At 36.1% G+C, this 21,821-nt stretch overlaps 1 protein-coding gene across 1 annotated transcript; it reads right to left on the bottom strand.

Annotated features, from left to right (window-relative positions):
* Positions 1-2,061: 2,061 nt before the first annotated feature.
* Positions 2,062-3,999, bottom strand: LOC120187719 (exocyst complex component EXO70B1-like). The gene has a single exon (XM_039191369.1). It carries the CDS (start codon positions 3,997-3,999, stop codon positions 2,065-2,067), a length of 1,935 nt encoding a protein of 644 aa, XP_039047300.1. The 3' UTR covers positions 2,062-2,064.
* Positions 4,000-21,821: the final 17,822 nt, after the last annotated feature.

The following is a 21,821-nucleotide window of genomic DNA, read 5'->3' on the forward strand; positions in this document are numbered from 1 at the left end:
ATATGATATTTTATTATTAATATAATATTAAATAAAAAAAATAAAAGAAAAGAAATTAAAAGCAATAATATTAAATTGAAAAATATATAAAACTTCATGGTCAAAAATGAAAATTAGTGATTAAAATGTAAAATATAAAAACCTAAAGTCCTAATTTGAAATATATAAAATATGGGTATTGAAAGTGTAATTTAACCATAATTAATAATACGAGACTAAAATAAAACATATTAAAATTATAGAGGACTAAATATAGTATTTACCCTAATTATATATGAATATACAGATAAGGATTAAATTATAATAAAATAAAATGCAAGAACAAAATTAAAAGGTATATAAATTAATTTTAGTGACTAAATTAAAATATCAGAGAACTCAGAGGAACTGCGCACGTCATTTTCTCATTAGGGAAATTACGCATACATTCCTCCCCCAAAACGACGCCATATAGGGAGGGTATTTAAACCCGAAATCAGGCCCCTAGGGCCAATCTTTTTCATTTTTTCTTTCTTTCTCTCTCTCTAAAAGAAAGAATTAAACATTCTCTCTCGCCTCTCTCTTTAAATCCCTCATCGGAGGAAAAAGGGTTCCGATCGGCAACCACACTCCGGCGCCGACCACCACTGCCACGGTGACTGGAAATTACAAAATTTCCCCCAAATTAAAGTCTATTCAACCCTAAAGCCAAATCTGGCCTCCCTCAGTTCTAAAAGTCTCTCAAATAGCCTAGATCTATAGTTTTACCTTCGAAATGCAATGATTTCCGATGGCGTGGGGAGGCTCTCCGATGATCGCTTCTAAGTTTCTCGATCTATTTCCTTTATTTTTCTTTTCGATGTTCTGTCTGCCGTTGGTTGCTGTCGGTTTTAGTGGTTGTGGTGGCTGTTGATTCTCCTCGTTCTCGTCGTTGGTTTCTTTGTTGCTCTCCTCTTTCTTTACAGGTTCGGTGGTGGCTTTTATAGCCACCACAGTGTCTTCCTCAGACCAGTTAAAGGAATGGTCGGTGAGTCACCGAACTATGGTGGTGACTCACCATAGGGTAGCAACGTGGATGGTGACAAGGCGCTTCTAGAGGCTTCATCGAGGCGGCAGAAGGTGGCTGAGACACCTGGCAGCAGTTGGTTGAAGCAGTGGTGTCGGCAGCAGGGAGTTGGACCATCTGGCGTCAGAGGCGTCGGCGACGTAGATGTTCTGGAAGCAGCGGCAGCGACCGCATGGTCCTAAGGTTATGATACCCTAGGGTTTTCATCTGGAAGCTTCTGGACCGTTGGATCTTTCCAGATCCAACGGCTGAGATTGTTTGGCGGCTGGGATGAGATGGAAACCCTAATCTGGTTTTAGGGTTTAGCTGGGCCGGATCAAGTTGGGTCTGGATCCGTTTGTAATTGGGCTCCGAGTTTTGGGCCTTGTAATATTTATTTAATAATAATAATAAGAAATAATAATAATAATGTATAATAATAATAATAAATAAATAAATAAAATAATAATAATAATAAAAGCAAACTAAAAAATTAGTGTCTACTAGATCGAGTTTGAGTACATTTTACTATGCATTGTATGTTGTATCTCACGTGGTGGAGGGGACTTCCAATAGAAAAAGAAAAGATATACTTATTACTGAAGCTTGATCTAGAGTTATCTGAAAGCTTGACTTTTGGTAAGTGCAATCAATCATAATTGTGTGTCTTGATATATTTTTTTAAAGAAAAAGTGAAATCAGAACCGAGGGAAATTTTAAATTTAAAGATCTACACAAATGGTATGCTATTTATGTGTCAGCCAAGGCTTTCCAATGATTCACGATATAGAAGTTTACAATCTAAATCACGTGAGAGAATTTGGAAGAAAGCAAAATAAGTGTATATCTACTAATCACCAATTTATTTTTTGAAAGAATACTAATCACCAAATTACTTGTCGAATTGAAGCACCTTTCCTATAAAAACAAGAAAAACAAAAATAAAGTGCTGGATTTTGTTTATGAATTAATAACTTATATTGACTAATCCAAATTAAATTTTGCATAAACGATTGTCCCAACAACAATGATTGCTCAATTTATGTTCTCTTCCTTGCCGTTGAAGCAGTGTTTCCATCGAACAATTCCTCAATGTACGTCTCTATATCTTCAGGCTGGAACTTGATGTACTTCTCTGTTTGTCTTCCGGGAGTCAAGTACCCTGAGAATCTTCCCAAGAATGATCTATATGCTGGTATGATCACACCCGTTATCGAAACCCTCAGCTCCGATTGCATTTGCTTATCGGAAACCACCCACAAGCTTTGAGTCTTGTGGATTTCTTCAAACATGGCGTTAAATCTCTTGAACCTCTCTTTCAACACCGGCTTCACCACTTTCCCGTTCACGTTCAAGCCCTCCAGGTTTAAACAACCCAAGAGCTTCATCCATGTCTCTCTTTTGTAACTCTGATGGTAGTTCCGAAGCTCGAACGATTTTTTTCGATACCAGTTGTCCCCCATTGCTTGACGGATCTCTGGCGATGCTTTGATCTTTTGCAATATGTAACGTCCATTGTTCATCATGAAAATGCTGCTCAACGCAACGTCTTTGTAAAGCTTCGACTTTGCATCCAGAACCGAATCCAACGAGTCCATGATTTTTATCAAATGGCTTGAAAATGGGGATCGATTCTCGTCGTCGTTGCTCTGTGAATTGCTTTGACTCGTTGAATCGGCTCTTTCCATCTCCTCATGGTCCTTGAAAATATGTTCCAAGGTATCCCTGTATTCGTCGCAGGCATATTTGAGATAATTCATTGTGTAGCGAGTCAAAGGATGAACTGCTCCTCCAGGAACTTGGGTTCTCCCTGTATCGGATTGGATCAAATTCTTGAAATCACGAAAGATGCAAATGGCCGTCTCACCGATCCTACTACGAGTCGTCGTTAGTTGTTCCTTCAACTCGTTTGCGCATTCTTCAGGAAACAGATTGTCAATCGTGGAAAAATTATCACGCAATGCCTCGTAGATGTCGAGAAACTTGAAAAGTTTCTCCGTGGAACGCTTGCTGACGGAAACGGCTTCGGCGAAGTTAAGGAGTTGAAGAAACAGGACACGAGTGAGGCTGTTGAAGAGGCTTTTAGCTACAGAAGGATCGTCGGAGAAGACAGTTTCGGCGAGCTTCCGTTCCCCGGAGAAGTAGACATTAGCACATGCTTTGAAGGCATTTATCCATGGAGGGATCTCCCTTTGCAATGCATCCCATTGCATCTTTTGTACGTCATCAATACTAATCTTCTCGAATCCAAGCTTGTTCAAAATCTCCTCAATTGCATTCCTCCTGGTCATAATATAAGCCTCGTAGCATTCGAATTCATATCCACCTGAGATCATCTCCATGGCAATTTTATTCAAGGTGGCCAAAGCTTCCTGAGAATACCCTGGAAAGTTTGATAATACCTCATTTGATCGAGGAGCTTGATCCTGAGCCTCACCATCCCCAGCTGGTTCATGATTAACGTCAGGTTCCACGATCCTTGATTCTTCTAAGAGAGTCCTGAATTCATCCTCCAAACAACACATAACCTGTTGATGAATCCTTCCAATGCGATTGATCAAAATACCCTGCCTAGAATCCAATTTGAAGATTTCCGAAAGATGTTTATACAGCTTAGACATCTGGTGTGCAACTTTAAGAAACGACCCATCATCGTCAAGCGGGCACCCTTTGGACTTTTCAGGCAATTCATGCTTAGATGCTTTCTCTTCAACAAGATCCAAGTAGTCGTTAATGGAGTCAGGAATCTCTGAATCTGCATCACCCTCCAGCTCCACCAAGGAATGTTCAATATCCTCCCAAGCATTTTCCATGGTGTATTTGATTTGAGGAGTAGCTTCAGCTCCCCCTCCTTTCCCTTCAGTTCCATTATTATTCTGTGGTTTATCGGGTGCAGGCGGGTCTTTTCCATTGGAACACTTAGGGGTCTCATCATCGCCTCCGTTTTTAAAGCTTGGAGACTTTTCCTTTTCCATGGCAAAGGCTGAGGAAACAAAAATGGAAAAAGGTTGAAGAAAAGTAGATGGAGAAAGATGCAAAATAATCGGAGTTATTGTTTGAAAGGTGAAGTTGTGGGGTTTTTAATCTGTTTTTGGGAGGGTTGACTAATAGCGTTTTGGTGCTTCCCACGATCTCATCTTCTCCACTTTCGTCGCTGCTTCTGCTCACTCAATCATTACATTAATTTCTCAAACAAACTACAATGTCGTTGCATATTCAGATCATCCACTCCGCTACACACCACGTTTTATGACACTTCATTTAATACATTATCTGCTTATTCGCCATCAAGAGTCTGAGCAAACTGCACCTTTGTTTCTTAATTCGCAACCCAGATTGAGATTGGATCCAACCCTGAATTTTTAACTCCGTTCTAATAAAAAAGTTGTCATAAAAAAAACATTAAATTCATGAATCGAAAACACCCAAACTCAAAACAATTGAAATATAAAATTATTTCATCTTAAAATAAATAAATTATAAATTCAAATAATTTAAACATAAGATCAATATAAACCTAAAATCAACTTAAACTTTTAATATAAATGGACTTAATCCCATTTCAAATCAATTTGACTTGGCCTACAAGGTAGAGAAGAGGAATGTAAAGCGATGGTAAAGTAGAGACAGGAGTGGGAGGTTTTTCATTTGGGCTTTCCTTGGGATATTTTCAGTGGGAGTGATGCCTTCAAACAGATTCATAAATTGCTTTGCTTTACCTATTCCTTTCTAGTAGTTAAATGGTCGTTGAAGTATATTTTTTTCAAGTAATAAAATATTCATTCATATTATAAAAAATAATAAAACAATTATTTTTTTAGAAAAATCATAATATTATATTCCCTTGCAAAAATCAGTTACACGCTAAGTGTAAAACCCTGTACTAAACAAACATAGAGAATAAAACCTAGGAAACAGAAGCTGCATCGTCTGCATCTAACAAGGAATCGTAAAAGTAGGTGGGCTTTTCATCCGGCACATAGGAGAGACAAGCGGGACCAAAATATTAGATTATTTAAAAAAAAATTAAAGATTTATTAGATTTTTAAACTCGAAATTTATCATGAACAAGTTACCTTAGTGATTAAGGGGATTATTGTTATCCTTGAGTTCCCGAGTTCAAGCATTGCGTAGGGGTATGAGCATTCATTGTCAAATAGTTGAAAGTCTTCGTACCCATACTAGATTGTATTCACCTTAAATTTATAATAAAAAACTCAAAATTTACAAGACAACTTCTAATTTGTCTAATATTTAAACTTACAGTAACCTAAATTGTAATTAGACTAAAAATTTGAGAACACATACTTAACATTATTTAGTTCGACCGCTACTAGATTAAATATTTAATATTTTTTTCTAATTTTTAAATTTAAATATTTATTTTTACATGAACCAAAATACTATTAAACCAAAATTATATCAAATATACAAATTTTAACATGACTAGGGCCCTTGGGTCCTAAGGGAGGTCCGTCGGTGGAGACAATCGATAGACCTTCCCGAGCAAACACATCAGCTACCATGTTACTAGTCAGACTTGTTGAAAGTCCAACTTTCAGTGGAAAAGATGGAAAAATAATAATAATAATTTCACCAAAAATTTGGTTGGAATAGTAGCTGGAAATTATTTATTTTTGGAAAATGGTAAAATCATTTTTAGTCATTGTAATTTAGGGTATTTACAAATTAATCCTTAAGCTTCAAATATAAATACCCTAGCTCATTTAGCTTCAAAATCATCCCAAAGCATTCTAGCTTTCTTCCAATACTAGAGAGAATTTAGAGAGTTTCTTGAGAGTTATTTTCTCCTTTTTATCAAGAGAGAATTATCAATGTTTTCTCCTAGGTAGATCAAGAGATGTTGTAATTCCGATTTTCTCATAGTGAAATTCTTCTACCGCTGCCCGTGGTTTTTACCCTATATTATTTAGGGGTTTTCCACGTAAATTTTATGTCTTCTTTATCTTCATTTTTATTTTCTCAAATTATCAGTTTCGATTTTGCTCTATCCGATAGCCGTATTCCGCAATAATTGGTATCCGAGTTAGATTAGAGTGTGTAATATACGCTTATTGTCTTTGTGGTTGCCACCAAAAGGTGGACCGTCCAACATAAGAAAGTAAGAAGTTATTACCTATTCTTTGAAGTTTCCAGAGAACTATTCACGATAGTGAAATAGTGGGAGCTATCCGTAAAAGAAGTTATGGCAACAAAATTTGATATTGAAAAATTCAATGGGAGAAATTTCTCATTGTGGAAATTGAAGATGAAGGCCATCCTGAGGAAAGACGGTTGTCTAGCAGCTATCAGTGAAATGCCGATAGATTTCACAAATGACAACAAATGGATAGAAATGGACGGAAATGTTATGGCAAACTTTCATCTAGCATTTGCAGATGAAGTATTATCAAGTATCGAGGAGAAGAAGACAGCTAAGGAGATATGGGATCATCTCACCAAACTGTACGAGGCCACATCGTTGCACAATAAAATTTTCCTTAAGAGAAAATTATACACTCCGTATGTCAGAATCTACTTCAGTGATGTTGCACTTAAACACACTGAACATGTTATTTTCTCAGCTTACATCCTTAAGATGTACAATAGGAGATCAAGAACGTGCTGAACTTATACTTCAAAGTCTACCTGATTCGTATGATCAACTCATCATCAACTTGACTAACAATAATGTCACTAGTCTAGTCTTCGATGACGTTGCAGCTGCTGTTCTACAAGAAGAAAATCGGCGCAAGAACAAGGAAGACAGACAAGTAAATCTGCAACAAGCAGAAGTGTTGACAACGATGAGAGGGAGATCAACAGAACGTGGCCAAAGCAGCAGTCACAAACATGGTAGATCGAAGTCGAGGAGCAAGAAGAATTTAAAGTGCTATAACTGTGGAAAGAAGGGTCACTTGAAGAAGGATTGTTGGAGTATAAAAAAAAAACTCCAATCCACAAGGCAATACCTCAAACACTTCAGATGATGGAGATGCTATATGTTGTGAAGCGTTAACCACCGTGGAAGGTAGAAAGAGATATACAGATATATGGCTCATTGATTCGGGAGCAACATATCACATGACCTCAAGAAGAGAATGGTTCCATCATTATGAACCTGTCTCATGAGGATCTGTGTATAGTTGCAATGATCATGCCTTAGAGATTGTTGGCATGGGAACCATCAAATTGAAGATGTATGATGGAACAATCAAAATTGTTTGAGATGTGCAGCACGTGAAAGGCCTGAAGAAAAATTTATTATCCTACGGATTGTTGGATAATAATGCAAGCAAGATTGAAACACAGAAAGGAATTATGAAGGTGTTCCGTGGAGCGCTTGTGGTGCTTAAAGGTGAAAATATAACATCAAACTCGTATATGCTGAAAGGTGAGACTTTGCTAGAAGCAGAAGCCTCTGTTGCCTCATGTAGTTCAGATTCTAAAATGCTATGACATCAGAAACTTGGACACATGTTAGAACAAGGAATGAAAGTCCTTGTAGAGCAAAAGCTACTTCCAAGCTTAACAAATGTAACACTTCCTTTGTGTGAGCATTGCATAACAAGTAAGCAACACCGATTGAAATTCAACAAATCAAATTCTAGAGGTAAAAGTGTTCTAGAATTTGTTCACTCTGACGTATGACAAGCACCAGTTACATCCCTAGGCGGAGCAAAATACTTTGTCTCATTTATTGATGACTACTCCAGGAGATATTGGGTTTACCCTATTAAGAAGAAGTCAGACGTGTTTTCAACTTTCAAAAACTTCAAGACGCGGGTGGAACTTGATTCTGGAAATAAGATCAAGTGTTTCAGAACAGATAATGGAGGAGAATACACAAGTGAAGAATTTAATGACTTTTGCAGGAAAGAAGGCATCAAAAGACAGTTCACAGTGGCGAACACTCCTTAACAAAATGGAGTGGCATAGTGGATGAACAGAACCTTGTTAGAAAAAACAAGAGCAATGTTGAGGGATGCAAGCTTAGAAAAATCATTCTGGGCAGAAGCAATCAATACCGCTTGTTATTTGGTGAATCGAGCTCCATCAACTGCAATAGAGCTGAAGACACCAATGGAGATGTGGACTGGTAAATCAGCTGATTATTTAAACCTCCATGTATTTGGAAGTATTATATACGTGATGTACAACTCCCAAGAAATCTCAAAATTGGATCCAAAATCCAGGAAATGCAAATTCTTGGGGTATTTGTAACATCCTCAATACCGGGTTAGTGACCCAATTGTAAAGTTTCAGAATTTGGTGACTAAAGTATAAGAATGAAATAGTTCAATGATTATTGGATGTATATGATGAAGGTTAATTAGTAATTATTAAAGGAAATTAAGGGTTAAATGGTCATTTGACCAGAAAGATTTTTATATTTCTTTTTAAGGTAATATAAACTTGGGAATTTGGAGAAACATCCAGAGTTCTCTTCTCCTTTCTTCTTCTTCATACGTGGGAGAGCAAGGCAAAGGTAAGTTTAATTTCAGTTGGTTAATTCTTGAGTTTTAAGCTTAGTTTTGATTCTTTGGGTATTAAATAAGCTTAAGGAAAGCTTATATGGGATTTAAACAATAAGATAAAGGAATTATGAAGGAATTTGCAATATGAGTTTTAAGATGAAATTTTGATATGATATGGTTGTTGAAGTTTTATGGATGAATTTGACTTGCCATCAATCTAATTAAGAAGTATGAAGTGTTAGAATTGGAATTAGAACACATTGAAAATTTGGTATGATTTTTGAATCTCATATGGAATATAGGATTTTGAGGTTTAAGATGAAATAAATGAATATAGATTGGTTTAAGTATGTGTACTAGAGTTAAGAATGAAAAGGGGATGATATATGAAGTGTTTGAGAGAAAATGAAGTAATTTTCGGGGATGAAAATATGATTTCTGGGCAAGGGGAATCGGTACCCATTCAAGGGGAACCGATACCCCTTCAAACGAACAACATTTCCAGAATGTCATTAGGGAATCGATACCCCCATAGTAGGGAACCGATTCCCCCTAAAGGAAAAATGTGCATATTGGTTTAATAAGTTCGTTTAAGTTGCTAGTATCTAATTACAAGGTGTAGGTATCTAATAATTGTCTTAAAATGTATAATTATGTAGATTCAGAGCCTAAACGAGTTCCGGAATCATTGACAAGTAAGATCGATAAAAAGGGAAGATAAGAGATTGGAATGGACTAGTGAGGCCAGGTGAGTGCATATTAGTATTATATGATGTTAAATGGAAATAAGACTTGCAACAAGTCTATTTCCATAGTAAAATGCATGAATTCATAAATAGAAGTATATACGTGTATGATTTATATGTGTTGACATGTTATTGTATATATGTATTATATGGTTGATGTGAATATGTGATATGTTATGATGATATAAGAATCTCTTACAAGATATATGATATGAAAATATGATAATGAGCTATGTGAAAGAACTATGAGTTATATGGAAAATATATGCGAACAAGATATGACATCTATGTTTATATGAAACAATGCAAGGTGATATGAGCTGTGTGAGATATGAATATAAAATCATATGAGAAGTGAAAATAATTACATGAAAATAGACTAAGTGATTACATGTATATGTGAAAGAAACTATTTGATACGATCTATGTGATTACATGCAACATATGATATTAGATATATGTTTACACATACATGTTGTATATGATAGAAGAGAAGGAATATGTGATTATGAGATCAATGATTACACGTACATGTGATACGTGACTGAAAAGAAAAGATATGTGTTTATAAGAGAAAGAATATGAATAAGTAATGTGAACTGTTATAAATGATAATGCCCATGTTATGTGATATGAGAGCTAGGGGTATAGTTGGCATGCCAAGGGTCGAGGGTTTACCTATGTTCTTCGGGACATATGGACTGTTTACCTATGTTCTTCGGGACATATGGACTGTTTACCTATGTTCTTCGGGACATATGGACTGTTTACCTATGTCCTTCGGGACATATGGACTGATTACCTAGGTTCTTCGGAATCTATGGACTGGTCCTTCGGGACATTGATCGAGCTGTGGTGACAGCATATGTGTGCACAACCTCAATGTACTCACATACCTTAAGTTCTCACTAGTGTACATGGGCTAATAAAGTGATTAAACAAGCATACTGAATGTGATATGTATACGATGGGTTTATAAGTGGTTTGAAATGTGTTACGTGAACCATATGATGTTGTGTGTGTATAGTGTTTGATTGAAAAGGTTAACAATAAAAGTATGTGATTACATGATAAACTGTTAATGATGAATTATGTGTATGTATGTATTTACTGTAATTAATCTGATATGATTTTATATGATACGAAGAATGCATGGAATTGGTATAACATGATAGAACAGAACATGCATGTATTGATATATGTTATGAAGTGCATTATAAGTCGTTATGCCTCACTAAGTCTTCGACTTAGCGTGTGATTGTTTCACACGTAGGTTTCGAGAAGAGTAAAGAGTAATGCGGAGCAAGACAAGTCAGTTTTCCTTACCAAATGTCAGATCAGAAAATATATGTACTGTTTATAGAGTGTAGTTGGCATGTAGTCTAAAGATATAAATTGTATGAACTCTGATACATTTTGTAAACGTTTTGAATAAGTTAAATGTTATCAAAGTTTTTAAATTACTCACTATTTTATACGAATAAATGTTTGAAAAGTCAATGTGACACTTCGGACTCGTACCCGGGTTGGATACGGGTTGGGGGTGTTACAATGCTGATGGTATAAAGGGGTATCGCTTGTGGGATCCCACTGCCCGCAAAGTGATCATCAGCAGAGATGTTATCTTTGTAGAAGATAAACTAAAAAGAAAAGAAGAAGATGGTAGCACTGAAAAGTCAGAGACTACACAGATACATGTGGAAAAAGATGTTGAACAAGGAGATTCTTCTGAAGCAGAACCAACACATGATGAACAAGAACCAGAGAGTTCTGAAGCTCCAACAACTCGTCAATCAGATTGTGTGAGAAGACGTCCTAATTGGCACTCAGATTATGTTATAGAAGGAAATATTACATACTGCCTTTTAACAGAGGATGGTGAGCCATCAACATACCAGGAGGCAATAAACAGCTCAGATGCTTCACTATGGATGATGGCGATGCAAGAAGAAATTGAAGCCCTTCATAAAAATAATACATGAGACCTTATGCCACTACCACAAGGAAGGAAGCCAATTGGTAACAAATGGGTCTTCAAAATCAAGCGAAATGGTGACGATCAAGTTGAGAGGTATCGTGCAAGACTGGTGGTCAAAGGATATGATCAAAAAGAAGGTTTTGATTTCAATGAAATCTTTTCTCCTGTGGTTCGACTAACAACAGTTCGAGTAGTTTTGGCAATGTGTGCTACATTGAACTTACATCTAGAGCAGCTAGCTGTTAAAACATCTTTTCTTCATGGAAATCTTGAAGAAGAGATTTACATGCTTCAGCCTGAAGGTTTTGAAGAAAAAGAAAAGAAGAACTTGGTTTGCAGGTTGAAAAAATCTCTGTACGGTCTAAAGCAGGCGCCGAGGTGTTGGTATAAGAGATTTGATTCCTTCATTATGTGCCTTGGATACAACAGACTTAATGCATACCCTTGTGCTTATTTCAAGAGGTCAGGTGATAACGATTTTGTTATATTGTTGTTGTATGTGGATGACATGTTGGTTGCACGACCCAACAAATATCATATTGAAGAATTGAAGGCACAACTGGCTAGGGAATTTGAAATGAAGGACTTGGGATCAACAAACAAGGTTATATGGATGCAAATTCACCGAGACAGAAGTAATAGGAAGATTTGGCTTTCACAAAAGAATTACTTGAAGAAGATATTGTCAGGATTCAGCATGCAAGATTGTAAGCCAATTTCTACCCCTCTTCCTATTAACTTCAAATTATCCTCTAGTATGAGTCCTAGAAGTGAAGAAGAGAGGATGGAGACGTCTCGAGTACCGTATGCATCAGCAGTGGGAAGTTTAATGTTCGCTATGATATGCACAAGACCAGACATTGCACAAGAAGTGGGAGTGGTTAGTCGATACATGACGAATCCAAGCAAAGAGCATTGAAATACAATAAAGAGGATCCTGAGATACATCAAAGGGACCTCAAATGTTGCATTATGTTACGGAGGATCAAACTTACTTATCAATGGGTATGTCGATTCTGACTATGCAGGGGATTTGGATAAAAGCAAATCTACTACAGGATATGTGTTCAAAGTTGCTGGTGGAGCTATAAGCTGGGTTTCAAAATTGCAGTCAGTTGTGGCTACATCCACAACAGAGGCAGAATATGTAGCAGCTACACAAGCCAGTAAAGAAGCAATCTGGTTGAAAATGCTATTGGAGGAGCTTGAGCACAATCAAGAGTATGTCTTTTTGTTTTGTGACAGTCAAAGCGCCTTACATTTAGCAAGGAATCCATCATTTCATTCAAGGACAAAGCACATACGAGTTCAGTACCATTTCATTCGTGAAAAGGTAGAAGAAGGGACGGTAGATATACAGAAGATCCATACCAAAGACAACATAGCAGATTTCATGACGAAAGCGATCAATCCTGATAAATTTACTTGGTGTCGATCCTTTTGTGGCCTGTCAGAGACATAAGTAACATGATGGTACAAGGTAGAAAGAATGGTGTGAAGATATGATTGTTTCAATCAAATCTTCAAGTGGGAGATTGTTGAAAGTCCAACTTTCGGTGGAAAAGTTGGAAAAATAATAATAATAATTCCACCAAAAATTTGGTTGGAATAGTAGCTTGAAATTATTTATTTTTTTGGAAAATGGTAAAATCATTTTTAGTCATTGTAATTTAGGGTATTTACAAATTAATCCTTAAGCTTCAACTATAAATACCCTAGCTCATTTAGCTTCAAAACCATCCCAAAGCATTCTAGCTTTCTTCCAATACTAGCGAGAATTTAGAGAGTTTATTGAGAGTTGTTTTCTCCTTTTTATCAAAAGAGAATAATCATTGTTTTCTCCTTGGTAGATCGAGAGAGGTTGTAATTCCGATTTTCTCATAGTGAAATTATTTTACCGTTGCCCGTGGTTTTTACCCTATATTATTTAGAGGTTTCCACGTAAGTTTTGTGTCTTCTATATCTTCATTTTTATTTTCTCAAATTATCAGTTACAATTTTGCTCTATCCGATAGTCGTCTTCCGCAACACGACTCACATGATGAAATGTACACTGCTTAAATGACGTTGTAAGAGGACGTATCTAGTCTATAATACATCCACCATAGGAGAGATCAACCTGAGATGAAGCGGCTCTAGAGATGACAGAAAGTGAATCCCCTTCAACACAATTCGCCTATAGCCAAACGCAGTGCCAAGTAGAGCCCTTCCAAACATGTCAAAGCTTCCACGTGAAAAGCATCCATTGCATGTAGGATCACTCTAGAACTGCCCACCAAGAACCCACCAGCTGAGTTGCGAAAAACACAACCAATTCCGCCCAAGCCCAATCCTCTGTCGAAAGAGCCATCAACGTTGGCCTTGATGAAACCAGACGTGGGAGGAGACCAAACCCTAACAACTGGTGCAACGACAACATCCGACAGTACCGATGCTGAAGAGAGATCCAGAAGATAGTTATTCAAAAACCAATGAATCTCCACATCAGAAGAAAGGTGGCCCTGGTATAGTTGACGATTCCGGGCACCCCAGATAGACCTCAGCAGCAGGAAAAACTTATTTGTGTCGGACATGGATAGATGAGGCAGCACTAATAACATCCATTCCCAGAAATCCAAGACATGTTTCTGAGTAAACAGATCCTAACCAAATAAACCCCACGTCGAATACAGTTGGTGGCAATCATGGAGAGCATGCAAGATTGTTTATTGTTCGGCTCCACAACAAAAACAAATCGGATCAGTGACAACATGCTTCTGATATAGGTTGACAAGACATGGAAGAATATTACAAAAAGCCTGCCAAATAAAAATCTGAATCTTCTCAGGGAATGGTTGTGACCAAAGCATTCTGTAAAATCCCATGTCCCTTGCATCTGTACTCGCTTGGTGTGAGTCTAAGTCGAGGAGGAAGTTGTACGCACTACGTACAGTGAAGCGTCCATGATGCTCCATCCTCCAAACTAGACGATCCGGCCTACGATCCATAGGCAAGTGAACCGATAAGATGGCTCTAGCCATGAGTGCCTGGAATAGAGCCCCAACAACCTCAGTCTGCCATGTGCCCAAAGGACTGATCAGATCAGATACCAAGGTCAAACTGCTGGGGGCTACACAAGAATGAATCCCTGAATGGTTATTCAATCTCCTACCTGTGCCCACAGACCCTATTTTACTACACCCTTAACGGACCAAATGCTTCGCCAGACAAAAGATGGTTGTGACCCTAACTCAGCAGTTAAAAAAGAACCATGCGGATAATACTTGGATTTAAGAACCAAGCAACCAAGGAATTTGAATCATGAATTAAACGCCACCCTTGTTTACACAAGAATGCTTTGTTAAAAATTTTCAAATCCGTATACCCAAACCTCCAATTGATTGTGGTAAGCGCATATTCGACGTACCAAGCCAATGGATAGTTCGTGTAGATGCATCCGAACGCCATCAAAATTGTGCAATGGCTGAATTCAGTTCACGACACAACGAAGCAGGGAGAACATACAAATGAAGTGACTGAAGGACCGCTTTAATAAGCACCAATTCCCCCTTGACAGAGTACGCACCGATGATTGGCTTATCCAGGACAACATCGACTCCTTCGAAAATGTAAAGGTGGCATGTCTATTTTTGCCCACAACTGATGGGAACCCAAGGTAGTGTTCAAGATTCTCGCTTCTGGGCCCCCAAAATAGCCTACTAGGTGCGAAAATCATGGGAGTGTTCGCACTGAAGATTATTCTCGAATTGACAAAACTTACTCGTTGCCCAGAGCATTCCTTGAAGATCCTAATAAGCAACAATAGGGTTGCCACATGAGCAAAGTGTTCCCTCTTAAAAATCAAATAGTCATCGACGAATAACAAGTGCTGGAAGGAAGGCCCCCTCTCGAGAAACATATTCGGAGAAAACTACCTGTTACATAGGCTTGGCGAAGCAATGAGGATAACCCGTCCTTACAAAACAAAAACAAGTATGGGGATAAAGGGCACCCCTGACGGAGGCCACAGCGCGGGACAATAACTTCAGATGGTTGTTCACCCGTACCCGCAGGGCCGTGAATATGTTGTTGGAGGTCCTGTACAAATTCTTATAAAAGGCTCTTAGATCTCGAACTTATTTTTTCTGAAATAATAAATGATTAATTTCATTAATTTAAAACACTGATAGATATACTCTATTTCGGGGTCCTGTGCAAATTTGAATTTGTTTTTCCCAAAAATAAATTTAATTGTTAACAAGATTCGAACTTAATATCAACAAAGTCATGGGCCCAATGATTTAACCACTGCTCTATATCTAAATTTCTGCTTCTTAATAGCAACAACTGATATATATACTCTATTTCGGAGTCCCTATTTTTTGAGGCCCTACGCCGTTGCGCACTATGTGCTTGCTCAGCTACGCCCCTGCGTACCCCGAACACATGACGTAAAAGATTATATGATATTTTTAATAAATTAATTTTCACCAATACGATAATAACAAGTAATTAAATCATAATAATATAAGCTTTAGGCAAAAAGACATTAGAGGACTCTATACTTTTTAAAAAATTTAATGCGACCCTCGTATTATTTTTTCTCTCAATATGATTCTCTAACTCAGAAAATAAACTCAATGTGACCTTTTGACCAACATTTTCCACCGTTAACCGTTATGGTGTTGATATGACAATTCATGATGCTGATGTGGTGCTCTACGGTTCTGACGTGGTAATCCATTTTAGTTGATGATGTGGCAGATGACATGACAGAGGACATGGTAGATGAGTTAAATTAGTTTTTTGGTTATGTTCGAGGGCCAAATTATTTTTATAAATTGAAGGTCTTATTTAATTTTTAAATATTTAAAGACTAAATATAAAATTACTTAAAATTAAAAATTAAATTACTAACAATTTAAAATACATATTAAAAATAAAAAACTATTATAATTCTTTTAAAAAACTAAATATATATAATAGGTTATAAAACAATTACTTATAAATTATTAAAAAATAAATAAAAATTAAAAAGATATATTATACATAACATATACATGTAACATAGCCAATGAGTTTTGGTATAAGTGGTTGGGATTCAGGATTTTGAGTTTTTGAGGCCAAGTTCGAATGCCACCATCGTCACTCTTGGTGGGCAATATATAAATCTCAATTGGGTCTTAGGTATGCCATGGCCCTGCACTGACAGAGTCACCCCTGACCTAAACTTTTTGTACCAATAAAAATATACATGTAATATATAGGCATATCATCGGCACTTATACAAAGTATTCTTACCGAATTAATCAAGAATTACAAAATTTAAATTAGTCGAAACTTATAATTTTTGGATTAGTCGAAATTTTTTATGTTTTTTAATTATTTTTTTTAAGCCTTGACTAATTTAAAAGATAATTATATAATAAATTTTGACATAAAATATAATTAGAAAACATAGTAAATTTGACAAATCCAAAATTTATAAGTCTCGATAGATTTAAATTTTGAGTCTCGATTAATCTAGTAAGAATACTTTATATAAGTGTTAATGATATGCCTATATATTACATAAATATTGATGAGTGATTTAAATAGTTATTATTTTGTTGTTAATTACTCCTTGTCGATCGATTTATGTTTCTGATTTGGGCATTTCTATTCATTTTCTGTGCAGGACGTTGGATTCCTTAAACAGTACTAAAATGGCGTAATTCTGTAGTTTTTATTCTAGAATAAAGGTTGGCTTAGTGGGCATGACTTGGGCATGAAAAGGTCCAACGTGGCATCGACGTGACTTCCAGTCAACAATGTTTAGAAGGTCTAGTCAGTATTCTGAAAGGTCAGAGAAGCGATTCAGTTTCAATTCGAATTTAAATTAAGATTATCTCTTAGGAATTATCTTTTTGTTTTTAGGATTTTGTTTAAAATAATTTCAAGAATTATCTTTTATCATTTTCAATGTCTTTTTTAGAGTTTTTAGAAGACTATAAATACTCCATCGGGGTAAGCCTGAAAACATATCTCAAATTAGCTTGTTATTTTCTTTATTTGTTCTTATAAAGTTCTTTTCTTTATTTAATTTTGTTTTCTTTATTTTCTTTTAAACTATGCTAAGTATGATTTCAATCATACTTAGCTAATTTTTCAATAAGCCAAAGGCTAAAGCGATGACTCAATTCCAATTGTGACAATTTAAAAGCACTTAATACCCTTTGGGTTACATTCTCAGTTTTCTAGATTCAAGGATTGGCAATCCACTATCCTTTTAAAATAAAAATGATTTCATTTCAAAAAGGGAATGTTTTCTTGATTGTTGTTTCGATTTCAAATTGGGAGGAAGGATTAGCTTGTAGCACATTTGACTTCCTGTGAATACAGTTAGCGGTGGTCCACTAAGGAATTTGAGATTGGATTTGATTCACATTGAGACAACATAGTCTGAGTTGAGTTTTTCCAAAACTTTAAAATGAGTTGCAACGATAGTTGCAGTTAGTCCACATAAGGATTGAGATCCAAAGATTGATTTTGGATTGTCAGTTTACTTGAGAGAAAAACAAGTTACAGGGGTTGTGAATTGTAGACTATAATCGACATGAATCCAAAGCAAAAATCTTATTTAAGTATTAATTGGAATGAGGCAAAGAAAAGCCCAATGTTTTTTTCTTCATAATATTGATTTTTCATCTAAATTTCCTTTCTTTCAATTACTCATTTTTATTATCAATCACAACTCCCCCCATTTTCACTTTTGATTTTCACCCAAATCAAAATCAAAGGCTTCTTCATCAGTAGCTTCCTTAGTCCTTGTGGATTGATCATTCTTCTCACTATTACAACTCTATTTTATTTCTTTTGAGATTAAAGAATTTATTTGACTACTTTAGTAAAAGTTACTGATCTTGTTTGTTTTTATTTATGACGAGGTAGAACCCAGACACACTAGAAGAATTTGATCCAGAGATCAAAGCATGAGCTAGATGAATACACAGAAAAATGCTTCGAGCAAAAAGAAGACGACGATAAGAATAATCAAATCTTGAAGAATCAATTGACGCCACCTCCTATGAAGAACGGATGTATTCCACACAAGAACTATCATTAAGACTAATTCCCGAAGCTGCTTTTAACACTGATTTAATAACATAAAAACCAGAATTGATGGTCGATCAAACGATCTATGAATCAGCCACAACCCTTGCATTTTAGCAACCTCTCTACATCGCCTTCCCTCAAGCAAAAACTCTGTTTTAGCTTAAAACAGGTTTTATTCATCTTTTTCCTACCTTCCACAGACTTCCCAGTGAGAATCCATACAAGCATCTCACAGAGTTCCATATGGTTTGTTTAAGCATGAAACCACAGGGAGTATTCGGAGACCAAATTAAATTATGATCTTTCCTTTTTTTTCCTTATCTAGTTTAGCTAAAGAGTTGTTATTTTACGTGCCTCCAAATTTTATCAATATGTTGACTGACTTAAATCGAATCTTTCTTTATAGGTTTTTCCCAACAGCAAAGGTGAGCAAATTGAGAAGAAGCATCCTGAGAATCAAAAAAAAAATATGGAGAATCGTTTTACGACTATTGGGAGAGATTCAAGAAGCTTTGTGCAAGTTTTACACAACACAGATTAACTAAGCAAACACTTCTCCAGTACTTCTACGAAAGGTTTTTTCTTTTAGAGAAAAAGATGGTCGATGCTGCTAATAGAGGAACTATTGTCAACATGACCCTAAATACAACAAGGAAATTAATTTCGATAATGGCAGCCAACTCTCAAGAGTTTGACTCTACAAGTGAACCCAACCGACGGGTTCATGAGATAACTAATATTTTAATTGAAAATAAATTAGATAAATTGACTGAATTAATTAATTCCCTTGTTGTGAGAAAAATTGGATCAACAAGAGTATATGGGATATACAGAGGCCAGATCATTTGATGGACTATTGTCCAATGCTACAAGAATAAGTAGGTGCACAAGTAAACTCTATGGGGAATCACCTATGACCTCCTCAGAGGCCTTACAACCCTCACAAAAATAAATACAACATGGGATGAAGAGACCATTCGAATTTCAGGTATGCACAAAACCTGAGGCCAAATCAATCCTATCAACCTAGGCTACCTCTACAACAACCTTATCAGCTGCATAAGTCATCACTCGAGTAAATCATTGAACGATTGGCTCTTTTTAGGAAAAACTCTAGAATCGCAATGAATCACATTTACAAGGTATAAACAAGCAGATTAGTTAACTATCTCAAGACATGGGGTGCTTAGAATCATAAGGTCTACTTTCATATCAAATAGAGGCAAACCCATGAGAGAATGTAAATGTTATCACCCTCCGAAGTGGGATAGTATTCACACAACCATACCTAGAAGAAAGATAAAAAGATGATATCCCAGAAAAAAAAGAGTTTGACGTAGACTCCTAGAGAAAAAAATGATGTTTACATAGGATCCTAGAGAAAGTAAAAAAAACGAGTAATGTTCTGATCCAACACCATATCCCTGCGTCATTCTGCCACCATTCCCTTCAAGGTTAGTGAAAAGAGATAAAAAGATAAAGAAAATGAAATTTTAGATGTTTTTAGGAAAGTAGAGATCTACATCCCTCTTCTTAAATTTATCAGGAAGGTCCTGAGGTATGCTCGTTTCCTAAAACATCTTTATATAACAAAAATAAGGCTTATCGGGAACGATAAAATTAATTTAGGAGAACATGTTGCCGCAGTTTTTCAACGAAGGCTTCCACCAAAGTTGAAGGACCAAGGTATGTTCGCTATCCCTTGTAAGATTGGTGAGGTTGACATAAAACGTGTCATGTGTGATTTGGGAGCATCTATACATGTGAAACCTTTATATGTGTATAATTTACTCTCCTAAGCCCTTAAAGGATACGAGAGTGACGATATAGCTAGCGGATCGATCGATAATCTATTCCAAATGACTCTTGGAAAATGTCTTAGTAAAGGTTAATGAGCTTATTTTTCTGGCAGATTTCTATGTCATTGACATGGAAAATGATAGGACAAATACTTCTTCTGAGATTCTCCTTGATCGTCTCTTCCTTAGTAAGTCGCATACGAAAATTGACCTAAGAAGTGGAATTCTTACGATGGAATTTGACAGTGAGGTCGTAAAATTTGATTATATAAAGCAATGCAATATCTTGATAATATTGTAAGTTTAAATTTTGTTGATGTTATTGATTCTGTAGTTAATGAGTTTGTAGAATTGAATTTTGTTGATGATTTGTGTATAGAATTAGAGGACTTCAACGAGGAATCAGGAAGTATGAGAATTTTTTTTCGATATATTATGATTCGCGCTTAATTCCCTCAAATTTTAAAGTTTTACATTCTATTTTGCAGGCTCCTCAAATCAATTTAAAGCAGTTGCCGAAACACTTAATGTATGTATTTTTGGGAGAAAATAAAACTTTATTGGTTATTATCTTAAAACAAATTATCGAAAGAAGAAGAGGATGATCTTGTAATGGTATTGCGCGCGCATAAAGAGGATATAGGATGGACAATTACCGATATTAAAGGTCTTTTTCCCTTGTCTTGTATGCACAAGATCAAAATCAAAAAAGGAGTAAAACCATCGTGAGAAGGACAACGCTGGTTAAATCCATCGATGATGGATGTAGTGAAAAAAGAAACACAGAAGCTTCTTTATGTATATATGATTTTCCTGATCTCAAATAGTAATTAGGTAGGTCTGATCCATGTATTCACAAAGAAAATTGGGGTTACGGTAATTAAAAAATTGAAAGGTGAGTTAGTTCTAACACGAGTGCAGAATGAATGGAGAGTCTGCATCAACTATAGAAAGTTAAACTCGTTAACCCGAAAAGGCCATTTTCTTATTCCCTTTTATAGATCAAATGATAAAGAGGTTAGCTTATAAAACTCATTATTGTTGTCTTGATGGATTTTTAGGTTTCTACCAGATCCTAGTGGCCCTAGAAGATCAGGAAAAATGACTTTCACTTGCCCTTTCAACACATTTGCTTACCGAAGCATGCCTTTCAGACTTTGCAATGCACCCGCCATGTTACAGAGATGCATGCTTAATATCTTTTTGGACTATGTTGAGAAAGGTATCAAAGTCTTCATGGACGATTTCACTATGTAAGATAATTCTTTTAACAAGTGCCTTTTAAATTTAACTAATGTGTTTAAACAATTCTTAGAATTTAACCAGTATTGAATTAAAAAATGTCATTTTATGGTTGATAAAGGGTTAAATCTAGGCCATATTATTTCTTTGGATGGAATAGCGGTTGATAAAGCAAAGACCAAAATTATTACCCCACAACAGTAAGGGAAGTTCATTCCTTTCTTGATCATACAAGATTTTACCGTAGGTTCATCAAATATTTCTCAAAGATAGCATAGCCATTGTATAATCTACTTCAGAAAGATCAAGTTTTTTACTTTAGTCCGGAATGCAAAGAGTCGTTCAACATTTTGAAGGAAAAGCTTATTTTCACTCCGATTTTGTGTGACGCATCGTATATAAGCGTTGACACTGTTCTTGTCAAATAATTGACAAACAATCAGATGTCATAGCCTACGCTTCTCAAACTTTGGATTCAAT

This window comes from Hibiscus syriacus, unplaced genomic scaffold, assembly GCF_006381635.1.
Source record: "Hibiscus syriacus cultivar Baekdansim isolate YM2019G1 unplaced genomic scaffold, ASM638163v2 tig00113725_pilon, whole genome shotgun sequence".
NCBI lineage: Eukaryota > Viridiplantae > Streptophyta > Magnoliopsida > Malvales > Malvaceae > Hibiscus > Hibiscus syriacus.